Source organism: Calonectris borealis, chromosome 19 (genome assembly GCF_964195595.1).
Source record: "Calonectris borealis chromosome 19, bCalBor7.hap1.2, whole genome shotgun sequence".
Lineage (NCBI taxonomy): Eukaryota > Metazoa > Chordata > Aves > Procellariiformes > Procellariidae > Calonectris > Calonectris borealis.
The window spans coordinates 12,041,438-12,064,683 of NC_134330.1; the positions used below are offsets into that span (position 1 = coordinate 12,041,438).

The following is a 23,246-nucleotide window of genomic DNA, read 5'->3' on the forward strand; positions in this document are numbered from 1 at the left end:
CAGCGGTCATCAGAAACACTGGGCTTCTACCATGACCTTCAGAAGATCATCAGTCTGTTGCTGAGCCCTTTTCAGTAGAAGAAAATAAAGAAACCTCCAGGCCTCCAAAACCAACCCCCTAAATATTCAAGGTGGAAATCCCACACGACCTCACTGCAGTCATCAGCAGTACTGGAAGCAGCTCCCATGTGAACAGGAGCTTCCCCAATATGACCGTGAGCAGGTCACCAGGGCTAGGAGCTTGGTTGCATCCCCACACCCAACACCCATGAGAGGGAGAGGCCAGTGAGGTCTACTGAGAGGGACTGCGGTCTCCTATCCATAGGAGTCTATATCAATCTTCAATGCACTCACATGCCCTGTTACCTTAGCGTCTGAATACCACCCTGCTACATGCGTTTCTGCATCCAAGGTATGATGGGGAATGGCTGTTATCTCCACTCCATGGCCAGCCAAGGCCCAGGGCGTGACAGAGACATACCTGGACTCCTAAACTAGACACACACAATGGGCCAGCAGCAGCCATCCATCTTGGCCATCTCCAGCAGGAACCCACCAGACCATTTCCACCAACCTCCTATGAAAGTGGAAGCAGCAGCTTGGCCAGCGGTGCCTCCGATGCGGCTCAAATCGGGTGATAATGGCCGGACTTGCCATTTGCAGAATGGCCCCATTACAGAAACGAGGAGAGGATGGAGAGCAGCCGGTAATTGGCAGGGTCTGGCTCTTTCCTGCCTCGCTCTCCCTGTTTTAATGGAAAAGCTGCAGAAACCTTTACACTTAATTATATAAAATGCTGTACACGGGCCCAGCTGCAGGGCCGAGCCAATGTATATCACTTCGGAAAGACATCATTGCGTAATTTCTGTCAAGTAATTAGCGTGCTCCGCAGCACACCGAGCTAAGAGTTTTACTAGTACTAAACAAGGTTAGCAGATTTGTAAACAGCTTGCTATGGAGTAATATTTTTCTGCTCATATCGTCTAAAAATATCTTGGGAGAATTTGCTCCGGTACAAATGGCTCTGCTTGAAAGGGTTTAAAACAAAAAAAAAATCTTATGATAATTCAGAGCAGGTTTTCACTTTGTTTGCCTGCCTGTCGCTTGCTTTTTGGTTCCTAACTTCAAACAGTTACACAGCCCAGAGCTTGGCTTTACTAAAAGACACAGTTTCACCAGATATGAAATAAAACCTGTGCTAACACCTAGCTCCATCCCTTCCCCACTTCCTACATGACCTTATGCATGGTCAAATTATAGCTTCTTGTTCATTTTACCGCAGGTTCAAGAGGGCTGGGGTCCCACGTGGTAGTTGCTGTACCACTGGATGGGAAGGCAGAGTCTCTGCCCCGAGGAGCTGTGGGAGAAGAAGACACCTGGGACCAGTCTAAAGCTCACAGAGAGCTCCATGGCTTCCTAAGTCCCGCATTAAAGATTCAACTCTTCCTAAGACCTTGCATGTGGCATCCACACCTGGGCGAATGGCATCCTTCTGCTGAAGGGAGGAGGATGCCCAGATGACTCTCCAGGAATTGAGATTTGCTATTTCGCAGCAGCTTGTAGATGACCTGCCCTCAGTTTAGAAGCAAAAAGATATTTTACTTCTTCTGTTAATGCTTGGGTTCCCCATGGGAGTCCTCAGGTCCTTTCATCTCACCCTCTGGTAGTGAGAAAAATCTTGGTTTATGCACTCTCATTCTAGGTGAGCTCACCATCTGCAGCGTGGATGAAGATGTTAGCAGGGATTCAGGTAACCACTGCTACGTCACCAGGAGCAGATACTGACTCCTCGGTTGGGCTGGATCCTCCGCTCCTGACTAGGTATGTAAAGGACACGTGTGCCCAGAGTCAGCAGCTACACCGCCAAATACTCCAAGTGGGCAAAGCTGCTGAAAAGACGGTGCAGAGAAACAAACTGTGCCATACCTCTGTCTGTCTTGTAAAATCAGGATGATAACACTGAACCTGAACAGGGCTTAAATAGGTTCATATTCGTGACAAGTGACCGTGTCCTACCCTGGGGCCTCCCAGAGCTCCTCGGAGCAGCCATGGTCTGGTGGGACAGTGCTTTCCATGGCAGGACCCCAGACTTCACTGGACCACAGTCAAACAACAAAACGTGTAATTTGAGCACTTGTAAGAGTATCTATTTTCTCCTTTGCTTGTGCCAGGTTCGGCCATTTTAGCAGTTAACTCTGTTGGTTTATTTGGGAAAAAGCAGACCATCGGGAGGCTTGTTATTCCATCCATGCTTATCATTAGGAGGCTGCTAATGAAACCACAGAGACCTCCTGATGCCCGGGAATGGCAGAAAGAGGAGTACAAAGTGGCACACTTTTTACACTTCATTGGGAAGCTTTATAAATGAAGTGGAGTACAAAGTCAGGTCTAATTGATGTTTGTATTGATTGAACTGCTCCAAGCCTTAATTTTGGTTGTAAAACTCACTTTAAAATAGAGCCATTTATAATTAAGACAGGATCTGTAATTAATGGAGTTTTATACTCATAAAACTGCCTCTCTCATCAGTCTAAATTAAATTCCACATGAAAGTTTGTGCAAATTAAATACAGTAGTCGCCAAAACTACTTTCTCCGAACTCTTTGTTATTCTTATTAATGTCAAAACATAAGTAATTTGGAGATGTGAAAAAGTGATGAAAATTCGTACCAGAAGAGGTGCAGCAGGGAAGGGCACCCCATGGGCGCAGGGAGCCCCGCGATGGTGCAGGACACCCATGCCCACCCCGTGCAATGCAAGCACAGACAAAGACATCATGGTCATGTTCAACACGAGATAGCAGCAAAGCCGTGAGCCATTTCATAGAATCATGGAATCATAGAATCATTAAGGTTGGAAAAGACCTCTAAGATCATCGAGTCCAACCATCAACCCAACACACCATGCCCACTACACCATGTCCCTAAGCGCCTCATCTACACGTCTTTTAAATACTTGCAGGGATGGTGACTCCACCATTTCCCTGGGCAGCCTGTTCCAAGGCCTGACCACTCTTTCAGTAAAGAAATTTCTCCTAATGTCCAATCTAAACCTCCCTTGGCGCAACTTGAGGCCATTTCCTCTCGTCCTATCGCTGGTTACTTGGTAGAAGAGACCAACCCCCACCTCGCTACAACCTCCTTTCAGGTAGTTGTAGAGCGCGATGAGGTCTCCCCTCAGCCTCCTCTTCTCCAGATTAAACAGTCCCAGTTCCCTCAGCCGCTCCCCATCAGACTTGTTCTCCAGACCCTTCACCAGCTTTGTTGCCCTCCTCTGGACATGCTCCAGCACCTCAATGTCCTTCTTGTAGTGAGGGGCCCAAAACTGAACACAGGATTTGAGGTGTTTTCCCACATCCCAGTTATCCCAGTTAGAAAATTAATATATTGTCCCTCTTGCACAATTGTGTCAAGTCATAACACAAACCTGCTTTTAAAACTATTTTGTTCCAACAGAGTCAAGCCAGGCCACCAAGCACAACAGGGGCTTACAGGGGGGAGGGCTCCCTTGCCTTCACGTGCCAGTGGTTATTTAAAACAAGGGATGAGATGTGCCTGGTCATGCCCCCAAAACCTCCTCAGCTGCTGGAGCCGTTAATGAAATTCTCCAATTCTGGTAACTGTGGTTGACCATATGACTCTTTCCAACTTGATCTCATCGGAAATCTTTACAGCCATCAACCACAATATTTACAAAGCACAGACAATTTTGGGCTTGTGGCAAGAAAATAAATCATCTTGGACATATGTACATAGATAAAAGTTCCCCAATAAATCTGTTTTCCATGGGCGAGAGTCTGCCTCATCCTTATCTAGGTAATTAGCTATTCACTTCTTTAAAGGCTCCCTTTTAATTGGGGTTGCTGTTCTTAGTGGAATATAATTTCCTCTTCCCAAAAGGGCTACTACTATTTTTGTATCATTTTTTTTTCTGGCTGCCACATTCTGGTTTTCCCACTAAAATTAAAAAGTCACTGCAGCACTCACCAAGTATTTATGGCTTGAAGATTCCTACACATGTCCCTGAGCCGACATCCATAAAAGCTTGTCACAGCTGCCCAGCATTTTCCCACATAACTTCAAAATTAAGTTGAAGCTTGGGGTCCCTCAATAGCTACTGTAAAGAGCTACACAGGCTGACTCGCTCCCTAGTAGCTCCCAAGGGTCATCCTTTGGAAATGCCCATCTATCCCCATGGACAACAGAAGATCAGGGGTTAGAGAAGTCTCAGTGAGCTCTCCAGGTGAGGGAATGAACTGTGGCCCGTGCTCACAGCTGTGAACCACACCAGAGTTTCTCCTTTCCTTTTGGATAACATCTGTGTTAGTCCTCTGGATGGCCAGAGCCAGTCCTGCTCCCATCAAGGTCATGGAGAGTCTGAAGCCACCATTAGCCAAAGCAGAGCTGAGGCCATGATGGAGACATAGAAAGTGCCTCTCCACATGGGTGGGAAGAAAGTGTCAAGCTTGCACCAAACTAATTTGTTTAATCCATTTTAGAGCTAAATCAGACAGGTTCATAGACCTCCTGCCTCGGAGTTTCTCTTTTTAGTCCATTCTTTTAATTTGTTTTGCTCCCATCCCATCAAAGCCTCAGAGGCCTCATGAACAAGTGCTGGAAGAGGTAAGTGAGAATGCAGAAAGTTGATTACTAATGAACCACATAAATTATCCTACTGGTAATTACCCAAAGGACTAAGTTTCAAAAGAGCCTCTTTCTTTTCCATCATCAATTCTCAGTCTAAACACCCACACCAGCCTTGGGCCGACCCATTCACACAGGCAGGCTTGCTCAGGTGCATTACAAACTGGGATGGGACTGGTTTTGTGCCATCAAGAACTGACATATCCTTACCAGCCAGCTGATAAGAGATGTCAGTATTACCCGTGCTCATGTGCACAGACGGACACACGCAGCTACATCCCAGAAAGCACCGCATGACGAGATGTGTTGTCCAGTCTTTTAGCACTAAGTTAGGGAAGCTGAAACCCAGGCTGTGAGGATGAAACTTTCTCTAGGAGCTGGTACTAAAAAGATTTCCTTTAGAAAAAGAAATAGACACTAAGGAGATTAGCCAGTTATCCGATTTTTTCAGCTGCAGAGAGTGAAAGCCCAGCTCTGTCAATGGGAATTTTGCTCCTTCTATCAATGGGATCAGAATTTTACATTTGCAAAATACGCACATTTTACTTTGAAGACAAGAAGTCCAAGCTGAAAGCAGCTCTTCTGTTGGCTAGGCAAGGAGGAGGACATCAACCCTTCTGCCTCGCCAGAAACACTTCATGGGCGACTTCTCCATGCAGCCAAGCAATTAGGAAATTCAGGGATGTGCAACGATTGACTTTAAACATTGTTCTGATGGAGAAACACAGGCTGCTAGGGTCAACAAGTCATCAGAAGAACTTTTTATTTGCTGGTACTTAACACTGTGATTCCAACCCTGAATTTGTTGTGTGTTGCAAAGCACCCTGGAAAGTGTTAGAAGGCACGATAACTGCACAAAATACCTGAAAACCACAGCTTCAGGCCTCTGTTATTGCAAATAAACACCACCAGAGACATCACCCAGTGCATTACGGAGTCAGCACTTTCCCACAGCAAAACTCCTGTCGTGCCATAGCAACACGCGCAAGGGGTCCATCGGGCACATATAACCCAGCCAAAAGCCTTGACTCGCTGCGCCGTTACACAGAAGACAGTAAACTTAACCTGCAGAAAAATTCCTTCAATCACTAGCTCAAAAAAAAACCTCTAAAAACCCAGAATAGCTAATGATAAACAGCTTTTTCAGTGAGAAGCTGCTTGTCTAATCCAATGTCCTTCTGCATTTTTATTATGTGACCTTCTTCCCCTAAAAGGACACATAAGCCTTACCCTTATCGATAGGAGTCACAGAAACCAAAGCACGTCTCCCGTTTGCTATTATCAGAGCAAAAAAAGGGCAGGCAGAAAATGCCGCACTTCAGCGCAGGCCAGCAGGAAAGCCTGAGGCCAGCCAGAACCTCCCTCCAGAGCCCTGTATTTAACCAGCCTCTTTATTTGCTTTGCTTCCATTTCCTCGGCTCATATATTCCACCCTTTATTGTGAAAAATAGAGAGAAAGAAAAAAGAAGATGGGGAATATAGCAAAATAAAGCTATTGAGAAACAAGCCTGGAAGGCAACTGGAATGAACTCTGAAGAAGTCATTAGCTACCTAACCCCTTCAACAGCCCCAAAATGGGGTGTGGGGGGGAAGTGTGCTTTCTTTTTGCATCTCAATCCAACCCAAACCTTGTATATTTTTACTGGTCAGAAGCACTGCTGGGCTGAAACGCCCATTCCTTGTGGGCTCGCCAGCAGACCAGGCTCAGCTCACGGGAGCTCCTCAACGAAGCAATTAAAGCACCTGAGAGGCCATTTGCCTGATGGCTACATTGAAGGAGCAAGACCTCATGGACATGAAGTTGCTTGTCTCAAGGTGACTCAGTCCTCATGCCACCAGTTTTGGGGATCCTTTGCAACTCGGCCAGGATGGGAGGAACCGCTGCGGGTACCTGCCCAAACCTCCTTCTTGCCCCACCGCGGCACCTTGCCCTTGACTTGGCTGGAGAAGGAACATCACAGGACAATTTGTCTCCTGAAGTACTTTCACCGAAAACACAGATTCAGCCTCTCTGAAACACTTCATCAGCTCACAGCAGCTGCACGGGCTGCCTGTCCAGGCTCCCGCTGAAATAAAATGTTTTGTTTTGACTCTTTTAATGGAAGCACGTGACTTGGCGAGCCAAAATCTACCAGTTTGCCACACCTTCAGAACAGAAATAAGTTAAAAAGCTTAAATTCTAAATGAAGCACTTTGTTTTGGAACAGATGAGATTTTTTTCCAGCTTCCGATTCGTGGAAAAAAAATGCAAAAATAAAAATGTGCTGATTTGGCTCAAACTGAAATGGATCCCCCTACTTTTTTCTTTCTTTTTTTTTTTTTTTTAAACTGCTGGTGAACTGAAAAATCCCCTATTTGCACAGCTGAGTTTGGAGGCAGCGCCTGTCCTAGGGCTGTTAACTCTCGCTGCCAGCCCCAGAGGTACAGAGTTGGTTCCCCCAGCCTGTGCAACCCGGGACGACGTTACCTCTGGTGCTTTTATAGAGGGAAACCAGAGCCCATCGCACGTCCGCCGCCCCGAGGGGCGAAGCAGGAGAGAACGTCGTTTCGGCGATATCCTCCGACTCCCTCTCTATTTTCTCATTTTCCCTTCTGCAACACTGAAATCAAATTTACAAAGCAGTGACAAGCTACATTTAGGTACTTGTGATGGACATTTCATCCATCAGACACATTGGCAAACAGAGTTTCACATTTCAAAGGCAGAAATTACTGTGTCCCTGCAAAGCACAATTTACTCCTTATGTGCAAACATGAAGAATTGCTGAGGAAAAAAATGCTTCAAATCTTTTTTACCTTCGGGAAGTAATAGCAATTACAATCAGTTACACGGCCATATTTCTCCCCCCTCCCTATCCAAACCTATTCACAAAATCTCATGCCCTGGATTAGATTTAGTTGAAAGAAAAGTAATGAGATTTGTGTTTTCTAGCAAATTAAATAGAAATTGCCCAAAAGAGTAATCCTAAAATACAAAATACTGCCTCATCCCACATGTTGCTAATAGGCTTGTGTTCTAATGGCTTATTTAGAAAGAGGGACTTTTCTTGAATGACATCCTAATGATGTGCATTCAGGAACACGAGACATCAATATCTTTCACTACCAAGGTGTTGGGTTTTTTCTTTTTTTTGTTTTTACAGAATTCTTATAAAAATAAAGGAAACATTCTAAGAAAGACTTTGTGCTGTTCTGCAATACTAAAAATTGAAAATTCCAAATGCTAACGTTTCTGAAAGTTATTTTTCTTGCTCTTACTTGTCTCATGGTTGTTGCTGCAAAGGGTCTCAGTGCTGCCTGCAACACTTCAGCTCCAGGCAGGACGCGGCGTGGGACTGAGCAATTCACTACTTGTCAAACCCGTTCAAATTCCAGATGGATGTTTGATCGTATCTACTTTGTTGAACGGTGCCAGGACTCTGTGTACCTGGTCTCTGAGGACTCTGAGGTCTGCGATCTTGTGTCATGACTCATTTTGAGTGTTGCTCCATGTGATGCTCACATGGGTCCTGCTGCTGGTCCCAACAGCACCACCACAATCCCTCTCTTTCCGTCCTCTCAGCTGGATCCAGGGCACAACAGTCGTTCAGTGTGGAGATAAACAGGAGACCAAGGCAGACAACGAGGTCCTGGCTCAGCTCATCCTCCACAAACCCACATGGTGCAAGGACCACGGTGCCCCCAGAGAGCCCCTGGCTCCCTCTCTGCTGCACTGGGAGCACAGCCCTGCACGGAGCAGCATCACCCAGCAACGCGGGAGGTGCAGGACCTCGGGCTGACCTTAGTCTGCAAAAAACCCAGCATAGTTTTAAATCATTTTATCTGGCGAGTGAATAATCTGAGCCACATTGGCATCAGCCTTAGGAACTGCAGTGATTTCAGCCCATGCACCCTCCGCTGCAATGGCTGCTCTGGCACCGAAGGCTCGCAAAGCATTTTATGAACTACCACTCTCTGCCTGGCTCCGGTGAGCTTTGCTGCTCACCCTGTGCTCCTGGACACGTCCCTGCCATCCAGTGTCAGAGCGGAAAAGCAAAAGTGGTTGAGCTCTTGCTGTGCCTCGCCAGCACGCCCAGGAGCATCACTGTACCTGCACGAACCTCGCTAGCAAAGCTCGCTGCGGTCCTGCGCAGCACCCACCTCCTCAGAGCGTCACGGTCACCCTGGGGGATTTGCACCCCTTTGTTTCCACAGGCAGGCAGGAGCTAAGTCTGACTTCAAAGGGTTTGTACTGATCCTCTTTGATGTCGCCAAAGCCAGCCAAGCTGGAACAGCAGCGCTTCCCTGCTGGGCGCCTGCTCTGTTCCCCTGTACCCATCTGGCTGGTGGCTGCGGCCACAGGGTCCTGCGGAAGCTGACAACTGCTGCACGTAGCGCTGGCTGCCAGCTCATTTAGCTCCAGGAATAGCAGATCCAACACTGGATGCAGCTGCCCATCCTCTCACCTCCTCTCTGCCTCCCAACTCTGCCCTCTGCCCCATCCGCTCCCTCCTGCCCAGCACCCATCCTGCCCCATCCCGCTGCGGTGCTGCCAGCCCCGCGATCCTCCCCTGCTGCCCCCCATCTCCTCCTGCCTTCCCCAGCTCTGACTTTTTGGGGAACCGCCCAGTGCAAACCCTGGGAGGGAGCATCCTTGCACAGCCCATTTAATAAGCAGCAGACTGACTGCCCCAGCTCCCTTTCCCTGGCCTTTTGCACCTATTTCTCATCTCAAATAGGGCTGAGATGGTCTCCGGACCCACGATTGGGCAAGGGAAACTGGGAAACAAAGGTTTCCAGCCAGAGGGAGAGGACGGACAGGTCTATTTGTTTAATTCCCGGCATTACTGCCGTCTGCCTCCCTCATCTGGACTTGCACCCTGCTAAGTGACTTCTCGCTCTGCCAAGCCTCTGGCCTCATCCTCAGGAAGATAAATGCACTTTCTGATAAGCAGGGGCAAGAGGACGGGGACCGCAGGCACCGTCAGCAGAGCGCGGCAGAGCAGGCTCACGAAGAGCAGCTGCGGGCGATGGCTGCTGCCCAGGAGCGCAGCAGGACCGGGATGCTGTCTGGTACTGCCGAGCAGATGCCCCGCAGCTAAACAGAGGCCAGGAGCACTAACCTTGACATTGCCCTGCTTTGAGTGGCATTCGACAAAAATACGTTCAAAAGAGCCAGGTGAAACCCTCTCCAGATCACCGAGTTTTTCTCCCTGTCAGCACTGTGCCAAGGCACCCTCCTTCTGTGCCAGTCCCCCCGCCACGTCACAAACAGGCTCAGCTGAGACCACAGGCACAGCGACACGGGGACTGGGGAGTCAAAGCAAAGCCATTGCTCATGGGGAGCAAGATCCACAGATGATGCTTGACCCAGAGGTCTTGTAGCACCCCAAGCAGTGGTGGATGTATTGCTCTCCTCCCTCTTCACAAGTATCGCTGCTGCTAGGTAAACTGAGGCACAAAAAGATCATAGAATCATAGAATCAGTAAGGTTGGAAAAAACCTCTAAGATCATCGAGTCCAACCGTTCAACCCAACACCCCCATGCCCACTACACCATGTCCCTAAGCGCCTCATCTCCACGTCTTTTAAATACCTCCAGGGATGGGGACTCCACCACTTCCCTGGGCAGCCTGGTCCAGTGCTTGACCACTTAAGATCAGTGATAGCCAAAACATCCCAGTGAAGAATTAGGAATAGATATCCAGACTCCTGCTTCTCTGTATGTACATCTAACTCCTAAACCTCATTATTTAGGGGGCAAACCTATTTCTGAATGTTCCTCTATAGAGAGCATGTAGACGCAGTGCAGGACAGAGGCTTTTTGCACATGTTTCTGCTTTGGTGAGGTGGCTGCTCCGATGGAGGCAAGGGAATTGATTCAGGTTTGCTTATGGTTTGCTATGACTTGATTAAAGCTGACGTGCTGAAAGACGCAGTGAACTAGCACAGCCTGGCTAAAATATCGGTCTCCACAACTCGGAGGGGCACCTGACAGTCCACAGCATCACGACCACAAAAAGGGCACGTGTGCAGCATGCAGAGCACGATAACCTCCAAATCCTTAAGTATTTAAAATCATGGTAATTATAGGAGGGACCTGCGAAGCCTAATGCTGACTAACTATAAGACACCGTCTGTGTGACCGGAGATGTGGCAGTGCTCGCGAGACCCTCAGGTCCGTCCTGTTCCCGCGCTTTGCAACCATCCGTGCCAGCGCTCCGGTCCTCTCGCTCAGGTCCGCACTGCTGGGATTCACCGGCACGCTGAGCCATTCATCTTCTGACTCGCTCTAATGGCAGCTTGTCCGGGCCCTTTTCAAGCCGTGCATCAGCCCCCGAGCCCAGTGCCGATGAGGAGGCCCCGGGAAATTAAAGAAAGAGCAAGCCATTTGCTCGGCACTCAGCACCATGGATGGGATGTCTAAGGTAGCTTAAACCCAGGCCAGAGTCTGGGTTCATGACTCTTTCTGTGCAGTTAAATGAGAAGAAATGGCTTCTCAGAGTAATTTTCAGTTGGGGACCGACTACTTTGACTCTCCAGAGCTGCTGTGGCTTCACAGAGCTGAGGTTTCCTGGTGCCGCGGCTCCGCAGCTCGGAAAGGAGCCAGAGGGCTGAGACGTTTCCTACCTGATTCAAAAAAGAAGCAACATCACTTCCATTTCTGGGATGGGGAAACCATTCCCAGGCTGCTTTGGATGGAAATCTCTGTTCCCATGGCACTGCCAGCCCCATTCAGCCCCAAAAGCCACAGACCTGGGTCAGAAATTGATGTCTCCCTTTGCCAGGGAAAGATGCTCTGGACAGATTGACTGCATCCCAAATGAACTCACTGGGAGCTGGACCAGCAGGAGAAGGTGTGCTCGGAGGTGGCCACCTGGCTGGATATGCAGACAGTGTACAACACACCAACACCCCGCTGTATCCACAGCTCTTCCTGTGCCTTCATCTGGAAAATGGGGCATTTAGTCTCCTCTCTTTCCAATCCCACGTGTGTGCCACGTCCTTATGGGTCTGGGCTGCAGTGGCAGTACCCTGGCCCCTGTCCTGCCATGCGCAGCTAAAAGCCACTGCCTAGGCAGTAAATTTGCAGAGCAGTAAGGTAGCAGGTAAGGATGAGACCCCTGAGCCCACACAGCAACACTTACTCGAATAGGAGTGACTTGCTAAAGCCAGGGTTATAAGGCAAGGGATTGAAGGAACTTGTAAAATTAACGATCCAGACTAGAAGCTTGCATAAAAAATTAAAAATCCATATTAAAATTTGTATAAACGTGTCACAGCAAGATTTAAATGCCTTTTAAAGCATGTTTAGCTCTTGATCAGAATTTGCTCCATTCCCATGGCCTGAGGCGATGCAGGCAGCGAGTTATCAGCGCGCTCCGCCGAGAGCCCGGCTCACAAGTGAATGGGCAGCGTCTGAAACGGCTGCGAGGAGCATCGGCCTGGCACAATTCATGACATGTCAGGGAGCACCAAAGCCTCGGCAGCATTCTCTGCAGTGAGAGACAAAACCAGCAGATTTGGAAGGAGCTGGATGAAGACAGTCTGCATCCCTCTCCCCAAAGCCATCTTCTTCCAGCTTGAAGAGGCTCCTTCTCTACTACGATAAGCCAGAAACCCTCAAGCCTCTGACCAAGGATATCTGAATATCCACCACTAGTAACTCTCTTGCTCGCCAGCCAGTTCCTATAACTATGTCAGCATAGCTGGAGTTCAAACAATCTCTTTAATTGTTGTCCAGATGGTGTCCCTGTAATTCTAATTTGTTGGCAGCCAATCCCATTTTATTTATACTCTCTTGCTGTAAGGACTCTGTCCTCGGAGATGATGCTGATGCCTGTTCTTGTATTTTGGGTGCAGGGAGTCCAGGTGACACGTCCCCCCTTGGCAGAGGGGGTGTGGAACAGGGGGAACAGAGCCTCTGCAAGCCCTTCCCAGGGCTGCACCCAAAAAAAACGTTTGTCCCCCTGGGTAATCAACCTGCCAAAGTACTGGTGCCTTGTGTAAGGCTTGGGCTGCAAAGCGTTGGAGGGTGGAAATACTTGCTGTTCTGGAGTTTTTGCCTCAATCCACAGCTTTCTGCCACCTTCCTGCTGAGGATCTCTAGTGCTGGAGAAAACCCAGTGCTGATCTTCAAGCCCCAGTGGTCCCTAAGGCAATGCAGCAGCTAAAACCCTCAAGACATGGTCTTGACCTCTCCGGTGAAACCCGGAGGAGCCAGACCTCCCTCTGCTCAGCCACTTTGGGTGTCCAAACATTATCATTGTTTGGAGTGGGAAGTGCTACTAATTTCAACGAAAAAAAGCTTTCCTGGAGGCTAAGAGTGAAAGGTCGGTGATGCTGGGGCTGGATGGACGGACCTCTGTCTGTCTGCGGCACACAGGACCTCACTGCCGCAAGGTGGGGGAAAGCTTCCCAAAGCCAGCACCGGGGAACGGAGCCCTTCCAGATGCACTGCAGCGGGGCAGGGGCCTCGCGTCTGCCGGCTGCTCCAGTCAGTGCTGATATCTGGAGACTACTAATGAGGCTGGGGCAGACCACGGTGCATTGTAACTATAAATCTCTCCCTCGGTGAATTCCCTCGAACCTCATCAGGTCTAAGCAGGCACGCAGCCTGGAACAGGTAGCCACAATTTCTCCATCAGCAACTCTGCTCCTCCACTGGACACACGCCGTCTGGAGCAAATGCGCACCTTCCAATAAAATAACACTCTGCAGAATAGAAATACTGTGCCAGTTTTTATGATTTTTAAATGGAGGCTGCTTCATACCTGAAACTACCGAGTCCCAAGAAAACCCACACTGCAAATAAAATACGTAACTAGAAAATTAGCAGAAGGAGCTCAGCAGAAGTGAGAGAGACAGCTGCTTCTGTCCACAGAAGAATCTGCATAGTGATGCCACAGTTTTATATTCAGAGACACGAAACACTATTAAAGCCCAATATAAGACATAAATTATTCCATTTCCAGCCATGATCACTCACAGCAGAGACACTGTGGATAAACCTCTCTTTAAAAAGAACTCTGCAAAAGAGAAAATGAGCTTTACACAGTTACATCCGCTTAATTAACAGGCTGCTTGCAGCGCTTACACTGAAGCACGGACTTGGAAACCCAGGCACAAATCCACGCGCCGAGCATCCCAGTGGGGCCATACCCCAGCGCACGCTCCCCCTTGCCACGTCTCCTATCCCAGGAGAACATCCTTGCAACTCCTTCCTCGCCGGCAGGATGCTCTTTCTTCTTTGTTTCTCTTTCCACTTTTCCAAGTGTTTTTTCCTTCCCATGGACAAAGCTGAGCGGAGCAGACTCAGCCTGTTGCTGCTACATGAGTCAGTCAAGTGACTAATGCCTCTCCCCCCCCGGGTTTCCCTCCTGGAGCACATTGCTTCTCCAAAACACCGTTTGATCTCACCTGGGACAACAAAGATGATCAGTCTCAGCCGCTGACACGGCGCGGCCAGCTGGCTGTGGAGGCTGGAGGGAATCCGCCTGCCCCTTTACCTTCTGCACCCATCAGCAGGATTAAAATCTCTGCTAGCAAACAAGCAGATCCGGAGAAAAATCAACACCTGGAGAGAGATACGAGGAGTCGCACACCAGCCCCGACTCTCCAGCAAGCAAGGGATTGTTTATTAAGTCTTTCTGGTAACACAAGGGTGAACTAGGATCTGGATCAGCCACAATCCTCATGGCTCACGGGGTTTCTGCTACATAACAACCCCCAAATGAGACTGGATGGTGACAGCGCTCTGCAGCATCATGGTCCCTCCCTTCCCAAGACTTTAACATCCAAGGACCATCATATCAGACACGCACAAGAGGGTAAACACCCCTGATTTTGGCCTTATTTTCAGAGGCAGTGCTAGCATGGCATGGCTGTGTTTGTGACTAGTGTTTGTGGGACTATTTTACCTGGTGTCCCCCCGAGCAGGGACCCAGCGTCCCACGACTGACCACCTTGCCGTGCTGCTGGGACTCCAGAACTGGCTGCAGCCCCAACACACCTTCAGCCACTTGGCATTGCCTGCATTACTGGCATGCAGGAGACAACTGTTAATTTAAAATCCATATGGGGCATCATTTAACCATGCCCTTTAAATTATTTCAAGAGCTGTTTCCCGGTATATGGTGAAGCCACTCAAGGTTGACTTTTACGCAGGAGCCCAGGAAAGAGTGACCCAGTTAAAAGCTTCTGCAGGTGACAGAAGGGAGGTTGCTAGGAAGAAGCAGAAACCAGGTAAAGCACGTCCTGCAACATGGTGTATAATCTATAACAATAGAAAAGTCTGGTGAGGGAAGTCCCCAGATTCCTGCCTTGAAGTCTACTGCACCCTAAGCTCCTGCAGCCAGCAGCTTTGCCCCCATTTCATGTGTTGCTCTGCTGACATCTCCAGTTTAGGCAGGTAAAACCATGCACTGGCATTTCCACTCTGGATTTCAGCCTTAAAGGACTGCATCAAGCCAGCCAGGTTGACGTCTACAACCACAAAACAAAAAGTATCTCCCAGCCTAGAAAAAGCCTTGTAGATACCACAGACCCCACCTGGGGCTATGTGGTCTAAGGCACCAGATGCCAATAGCTGTCCTGCTGCCGTGCAGCAAGGTTTCCTCCTGCACGGGCACTGCTGATTTCAAAGGAATCTGGGTCAGGTAAGGATTTATCATCTTGTCTTTCTGGACAAATAGCTGCTGCTGTGGTTCACATTTGGGTTTTCTATGCAAGGCACTGACTAGCACACATTTCACAGACACTTTTTTGCAAAGCCTACTTATAATGCATGTGCCTCCCTTCAGGTGATATTTGTCAGATTCCTACTATGGAAATGTTTTTACCTCCTGACAATACCCTTTAGATAGCGCCTATGGAGGTGGATGACTCAAGCTTGACATGATGATTTCCATCCACCATTTTTTATTAAAAATACTCCTAGCGGTTTGTAATGTGAAGACAGAACCTGTTCTTAAAAGGGATGTGGAAACCACAGAGTATGCACAAACTGTGCCACAATTTTATGTCAACCAACAATAGCCAGAAAATCTATATGTAAAACAATTCCTCCCAGCCTTAATTTATAAATCTCATGCATAGAAACCGCTAAGCATATGACAATAACATCCACCCGAGACCCCACCGTACTTTGCGGTCCCTAAGGACAGGTTATGGATGGCCTGCCACTTTCAACTTCGTCATTTACTTGATGTTACAAAGTTACGTATTGCCTAATATAGCTTTCTGCAAGTTAATTCCCTTTGTGACGGTGACAGCTTCTAAAAACCCTCACGCTACTACAGAACCGCAAATAGCAAACACCGCTGCTAGGAATAGACAAGCCATCAGCAGAGTGACCTGCTATCCCTCCAGCCTCTTTCCTTGCTGCCAGCATAGTATTTAAAGCAGGATGGAAAAAAACAGAGCGGAGTTAAAGTCAACAGATGACTGATGCAAGTCGGAAAAGTTTTCATAGGAGAAGAATAACCGGTCAGAGAAGAGGCAGAGCAGCACCCTAAGCACATCGCTCCGAACAGTGTGCGTTCATCCAAAAACCTGGACTCCTTCCCCCTCATGTTACTTGAAGTCAGAAATATTTTTCATTTCCTGATCTCCATATCATCCTTCATCCACCGCCCGCAGGCTGCAAACATGGAGTATTCGTCGGTATTCACTGCAGGGACGTGGATGGGGAGACACACTGCGTTCCAGCCAGGCTGCGCAGCGCCTTCACCCTGCAGCATCCCAGAGCCCACACTTGCAGAAATCCTTCCCCAAGTGAAGGGTGTTGAGACATGCAATGCTAGACGTGAAAAAAGAAAAAAAAATCTACTGGAAAAAACCTGACAGATCAGGCACTTGTTGGAGCCTTGAGCGCAGAAGAGCATTATAAAAAATTCCCACTGACTCCCCCAGCTTCAAACCTTTAATAATTTAATATGTGTGACTGGAATTTCTCAATAGGCTGGAACTCCCTCAGGACCAAAATCTCATTGAAAAAGAAACCAAGGATAATTTGGCATCTCTTTTGCCAGCCTGCATTAAATGTAAATATGTTATTGGCATCGAGCTATCACAGCTTGATATATCCACAAAGCTCCTATACACTGACATTAACTTCTCAAGGAAGAACGTTTTGTTACTCACCCTGAGATAGTTTATGCTTAAAGGCAGAAAGTCTATTTCTGTTTTGGGTTTGGGCAGTGAATGGTGGTACCTTTGCCAATTACCAGCACACCCGGGCACTGATCTGGTATTAGTGACAAAACGCAGTCAGTGACTGCTGACCCAATATTACGTATAATATAATATAATACATATAATGGCTAGGCTGTACTCTGGTAGCTGGCACACAGAAAAGTATCTCCAGCTTCTTATGCTGCTCTGGCTTTAGTGGACGTGAATCAATTCGGTAACACTTCTGTGTCTGCAGGTGGAAAAAAATGGCCTGAAGTTGAGCTCTTCTCTGTGAGGCTAAGAACTGGGGCATATCTTCATGGCAAAGACACAAAGCCCTCGAAAATAGGTGTTTGTAAAGCAAAAGGCTGGAAGAAAAAAATATACTAAATTCTATCAAGAAGCCTGTGCTTAACAGCCAGAGAATAAATGGATAAGTTAAAGAGCTCTAACCATTCTCCTAAAGAACGAGGGGGATACTCTTTGTGAACAGAAATGAATGAACTCCGCTGCTCTCCAATTCAATAGCACAGTTATAATGGGGCACCGACCACATTAAATGGATGCAGCACTCGCATTAGCAGCGACTCAGCTGCTGCTTTCTCAAAAGACGGTTCCTCTACACCTAATTCACTTCATTTGCCGTTAATTAACGGAGATGATCCACAGCCTCTGGAGTGCTGGTTTCTCCTTGGGGAAGGCGGGTCTGGCCATGGGGCTGTGCTCCGCTGCCTCCCGCAGCTGCTGCTCCCACCCCCCAGCCGCCGGTGGGAAAGCGATGCCGAGAGGGCTCGCGAAGCTTGCAGACCGCCTGAGGTGGCTCGGGCTGGCAGCAAGGAGACACGGGAAAGATGGAAACGAGACTGGGCTTCCTTCCCACGTCCAGCCACAGACCATTTCCATGCAACCAGCAGGGGAACAAATCAAGGACAAGTTTCCCTCGTGCAACGGGATGGCCCTGACAGTGGGTTGCAGCCCTGATGCCACTTGAATCAGCTCTTGACAGTTGTCTGCAAATCTCAAAGGCAATTATAGCAGATGTGCTCTAATCAGGGTAGGCATACCAGAAAAACCCTTGTTCTCTGCATTTGAAAAAAACTGCAATGTCCTCCTGTCTGCTCAGCCAACCCCTGTCATCCCGAATAGGGACAACAGCTAAGCTTTACCTTACATCATAATTTGTCCTCCATAGGATGCACAGAAGCTAAGCCAGTTCAGTTCTGCTCGCCAACTGAAAACTTCAAGCAAAGCTCCTATAACCCAGAAGAGCCCAGAAGATGCCTCTGCAGTCCTTGTGTTCCTGGGCTCTTAGCTAACCTGCACTGAAAGCGGTTTCTCACGTTGCGTCTCTCACCTGAACTGTGTTCAGCACGTGCTCATTGGGGAGAAAAGAAGCGGTTACAAATACTCAGAAAACACTGTTTGTACTTAAGATAAGTTAATGTAAAGCTCGCAAAACCAAAATCAAAGGCTCCGAGTTGAAAAGGCTTGAAAACTAAACTGATTTACCAAAGCACAGGTGAAAAGGGGGAGGGTGGGCAGAAATGTTGGCCTTCTGTTTTGCCAAAATGCCTCCAACCCGTCCTGGAAGGACCATTTCCACCTTGCACCATCCCCTTGCTCATTTCCTCATCAAGTCCTCCGTTGAGATTATGTTCATGGGTTGTACCAAATGTCCACTGGGAAGCAAACCAAGAACTTCAATTTGTTCCACAGCCCTCAATGACCAGCTGTCAACAATATTAACCTTTGCTTAGAAATTACCCTGGTGAGCCACAAATTGGCTACGAAAGAGAACTTCCCACCATGAACCAGACTGGGAGTCTACCTGGCCTCACATCCCGTCTGCAGGGCAGAAGGAATTAGCAGCAACCAGCTTCTAGGGAGGAAATTACGGGATCCTACAGGCAGCAGATGTGGACAACTTTCCTGATAGCCTTTGCCAGCTTGAGGCCAGTTTGTGCTCCCAATCACTGACCTGGAAAAGGGAATTTTAAAGCTCTTTCCAGCTTCTTAAGCCACAAGCCACCTCCGTGCATCTTGTTATATTGAGACACAGAGAAAAACCTCACTTTTGAGAGGCCACAAAGCAAATGAGAAGACTTGCTAGGAAGACAGATTCAGCTCTGCAGGTTCCCAGGACAGGCTAAAGACATCTTTATAAGAAGATATTAGCCTAACTTTTTCTCATGCAAAGTTTTGCCCATAAAAAGCAGCCTTATTCTTTCAAAAAGCTGCCTTATTTCTAGGCAGAAGGACAAAATCTGAGGCTAAAATCAGTCTACAGCTCTCAACATAACTTTGATCAGGGACCTTTTCTTTGTCCGTGATCTGCTGACCATCTCACTTCTGACCTGCCTTTTGCTCCTTGCTTCAGAGGGAGAATACATCCAGTTATTGCATGACAACGCTACAGAGAAGGTGAAAATGAGCCTTTCCCTGTTCCCAGCTCCCTTTGGAAAACCGCAAGGACGTTGCTCACCATCCAGTTCCTCCACGGAGATATTCGCTAGCTGTTCGCTGTCGCTGCCAGCGGAGAGTGAGCGGTTCAGGTAGTTGCCTTTGTACAACAAGCCAGCTGTTACATGATGGAATGGCATCTTCTCCCTGGGCACAAGAGAAAAGGGAAGAAAAAGGCTTATTTGAATTATTTGTCTTTTTTTTATTTGAATAGTACAACAGCCTGCCTTGAAGGAATAGCTGGACCAAAGCATCCTACACCAAGGGTGGGTGCACTGAAGTTGGGTGCATGATTGGTAGATCGCAGATTTTATTTAGTGTCTAAGACAGGAGCTGCAAAAACAAACAAAAAAGCAGCAGCTTTTTCTTTATGCCGAACAAGAGTTAGCAGAGACAGAACAGCGGTGCCTGAGGAAAATATGAGTCTCTACCACTCACACTGCAGCTTTCAGTCTAGAGATTTGCTATGTGATAATAATTATATAGTGTAGAGGGGTCTACACTGACATGCAATTAAAAAGTCATGGGATCCAGCAACACGACTTTCAAAGCCATGCAAGGGTCTGGACACCAGCTCTCAGACCCCGCTCCGGAGCATCTACACCCCTAAGATGGTTCAACCTCCCCCCGCCAGAGCATCTGTGCTGAGCGAGACGCACGTCGCACCGCTGCCTCCGCTCCAGACTTCGGTGGCCCTCGCTGAAAGAAGAAAATTCATATTCGAACAGGGCCCAACAAAGAACATTTTCATCTCACAAATATGACAGCTAAAGAAAAATACTGCTCAACGGGAGGCTGTAGCAGAAAAGTGTTTGCAAACTTAGCAGGTATAAACACCGCAGCCTAGTGAAGGGCAGCCATCTGCACAGACAAAAGTGGAAATTACTGTCAGCAGCACTTACACATTGATTTAGGATACACAAGAAAGAGGCAAGTTTGCCAAAGTCAATTGAAATATTAAGAGGAAGATTTGTCATACCCTTGGCTGGTTTCAATCAGCGCAGCCCCATCACGGGCCTATTGCACTTTATACTGCACATTTCCAGCAGATATAAATCAGCAGAGTCAACAGAGCCACCCAGACATCAGCCAAGGATCTGGCCCAGGGTCTCCGCAGGGGCTGGAAGGTGGCCAGGACACACTGGGCAGTACGGTTTGGAACGGACCATTAATATAAATTTATATGGCAACTTTGGCAGATCTCACTCCCACCAGCGGGAGACAGCCCCTTGGAAACAAACTCCAAGGGCATTCTCACTACAGCTGCGCCGGGACATCAGCTTGCTTTGCCATAATGAGATAAGTGCCACCTACTGAACCGTTCTCCAGCCAACATTACAATTACAAGGATGATCTGTCTCTTACTCAGCCATATGTTCTTACCATAGTCAATAAAATAAATGTATATATACATATATATGCATTAATTTTGTAACAAATGCCTTCTTGCCTCACTGAGTTAGCAAAGCTTTAATAGACTCACCAAGAGCAAACTAACCTCGAGATATAGGAAAGCAAAGAATAAAAGCCATGAGGTTTCTCTTGCACTGCTTAGCACGTACCTAGAGTTTCTCTTGCAGTAATTATGTAAATAAATCCTAATCGTAATTTTAAGTATTTTTATTTGGGAGCCCGTTTCTTCAGCAGCACATTAGAAACCGTAAACAAGGTTTTCTTTTTCATTAAGCATATCTGTAATTTCCCAGCACTTGCCAATTAATGTATTTCATTCTGATATATTGCTCACTCTGACATATTGCTCTGCACTACGATGGGAATTTGACCTACCCACAGGGAGACACACAGGCGCTCTGGGTCCCTGACAAGCAGGGCTTTGGTACCGCTCTAGGTCCTGAGAAGAGGCTGCAGAGACACTTCCAGCCCTTTGCACCATCTTCATTAGCTTCCAGTCCCACCACAAAGTATTCAGGCAGCAATCGATCCATGTTTTCTCTTGATAATCACATGCCCAATGTAAAAGCAATTACACTGATTTTCAAAACACTACCAAATTAAAGAGATTTAAATCTAACACCTGCAGTGACCCAGGCAGAGCTGCGGGGTGGGTTTGCACTGCAAATGCAGCCTGTGATGAGCCCATGGGGCTGGGGACCGCTGCCAGCACCCGCCTGCCCTGGCCCCTGGGCGAAGGGAGCTCAGCCCCTCGCACTCCCTGAGCTCACCCATGGTTGGAGTAGCTGCAGGCCATGGATTTAGCTGCACTAAAGCATTTCTGAAATCACTTTCTGAGCCTTCGCTTCTACAACCAAAACCAAATTATAATCCAGCTCCCCTGGGGGCTGAAGTGCTTAAAATCAGTTCCCACCTGGGATCCTGTAATGTGTTTTAGTACTGGGGGGGGACGCATGATATCTTAGAGTGAGAAATCCTGGATTAAATTCTACTGCCTAGGTATATTATTTTTTTAAAAATTGCAATATTATTCAACGGAAGCCCTGCAGAGCTTCTGGAATTCAGCAGCTCTCAGCCTGCCTCCAGTTTTAACAAGAGATGCTCAAAACTGGACCAGCAGCAGGTCCAGCGCCAGATGTCCAAACAAGGATGTGCAGCCGCGCTTCAGGAGTGCTCAGCACCCTGCAGACGGGAGCCTGCTGTCAAAACCGAGCCAGCACGGGGGGAGAAAACAGCAAAAAGGGACATTGCAAGGTGTGGGTTGTGGGAAAGTTCATAAAGCAAAGCATCATGTCTTGCAAAGTATCATGTTTTGCAAAAGCACCCTATGCTGAAACACATAAAAAGCTTAATGGAAATACGTAGGTGCCCGATGCCTGTCTGGAAGCAAGAGGTCTGTCCTAGCACAGCCAGATCGGTCCAGGCTCATTTTGAATTTAGCCAAAATGTCCATGTTAGAAACACGGTAACCTTAAGTTTGCCTATGGTTGCTCCTTCCAGTGCCAGCTGAGACCCTGGGTAACCTCAAACCATAAGTGAACTGGTGCTGCTGGGATCCACCCCACACCATGGTGATGCCCTTCCTGGGCGCTCGGTCAGCAGCAGGCGCTGGTGCCGGAGTGCAGGGTGCTGACAGCTTTCTATCTCTTCAACGTGTTAAATTTGCAGCAATGTGCACTCACCTCCGCCGGATGGGAACGGGGAAGATGCCCCGGCTCTTGCCCCATTTTACAGAGCTGTACAACAAGCCTCCGAGCAGGCAGCTAAGCAGTGAGCTTTGCTCTCCATCTCCCCGCAGTCGAGACAGACACATTTTCCACTGAGCAACTTGCAAACTGAAAGCAGTTTTCAAAGGCATAGTGGGATTTTGGAGCAATGAAATCTCCTTGAATAATATCATGAAAACATTGACATTTAACCAAAAAGCCCTCAAAAAACCCATAAACATGTGTATGGAAATGTTACCATGGTACCTTGCCAAGGTTTCAGTCTCTGCGCCAAGCTCACCAGCAGGTTACATCCCCCGTAACGCCCGGCAGCAGCACTGCCAGCCTCGCTCTTTCCTTTCAGCACAACCACATTTGTGAAATTTATAAGATGTTCGTAAGCAATTTGCCATCAGGAAAAAAAGGCAGTTACACGATGCTCACATGTCTACGCTCGCTCCGGTTTGCATTCTTCACCAGCCCTTGTGATATGTTTTTTAAAAAGGTTTTCAGACCCAACTGAAAATCCACATGACTATTAAACTGGAAGGTTTAGCTTAAGTATCAGTCAACGAGATGGAATCAGGATCAATTTGTATTGATCCTCGATCTCCCTTGGTAGTTACCAAATTGGAAAAGATTTCTTGCTAACCTCTCTCCTATGTGCAGCACAAAACGATGCCCAGGAGTTGATCCTGGTTTTACAGCCTCAGGCACATGACACATAACATCATTTGCACTGCCTGGGTGTTACGCCTGGCCGGTATCATGTATTTGCCTTCTCCATTCAGCTGTAATCTAGTGGATCCCGGCTGCTGCCCAGCAGGTTGTATGTGACCTGGGCTAACAGGTCTCCCCGTCCTGGATGCTG

The 23,246-nt window shown here is 47.9% G+C and overlaps 1 protein-coding gene across 4 annotated transcripts in view; it reads right to left on the minus strand.

The window, feature by feature from the left end:
* The window catches only part of CALN1 (calneuron 1), a 151,433-nt gene that overhangs the window by 92,732 nt on the left and 35,455 nt on the right, over positions 1 to 23,246 (minus strand). For 3 of the 4 annotated variants that reach the window (XM_075169146.1, XM_075169144.1, XM_075169145.1), the window contains one exon: positions 19,279 to 19,403. In XM_075169146.1, the coding sequence (XP_075025247.1) occupies positions 19,279 to 19,396 (118 nt within the window). In that variant the 5' untranslated portion in view covers positions 19,397 to 19,403. Of the gene's footprint in view, positions 1 to 19,278; positions 19,404 to 21,044; positions 21,343 to 23,246 lie in introns of those variants that run through there. The other variant, XM_075169143.1, reaches the window with a different exon arrangement.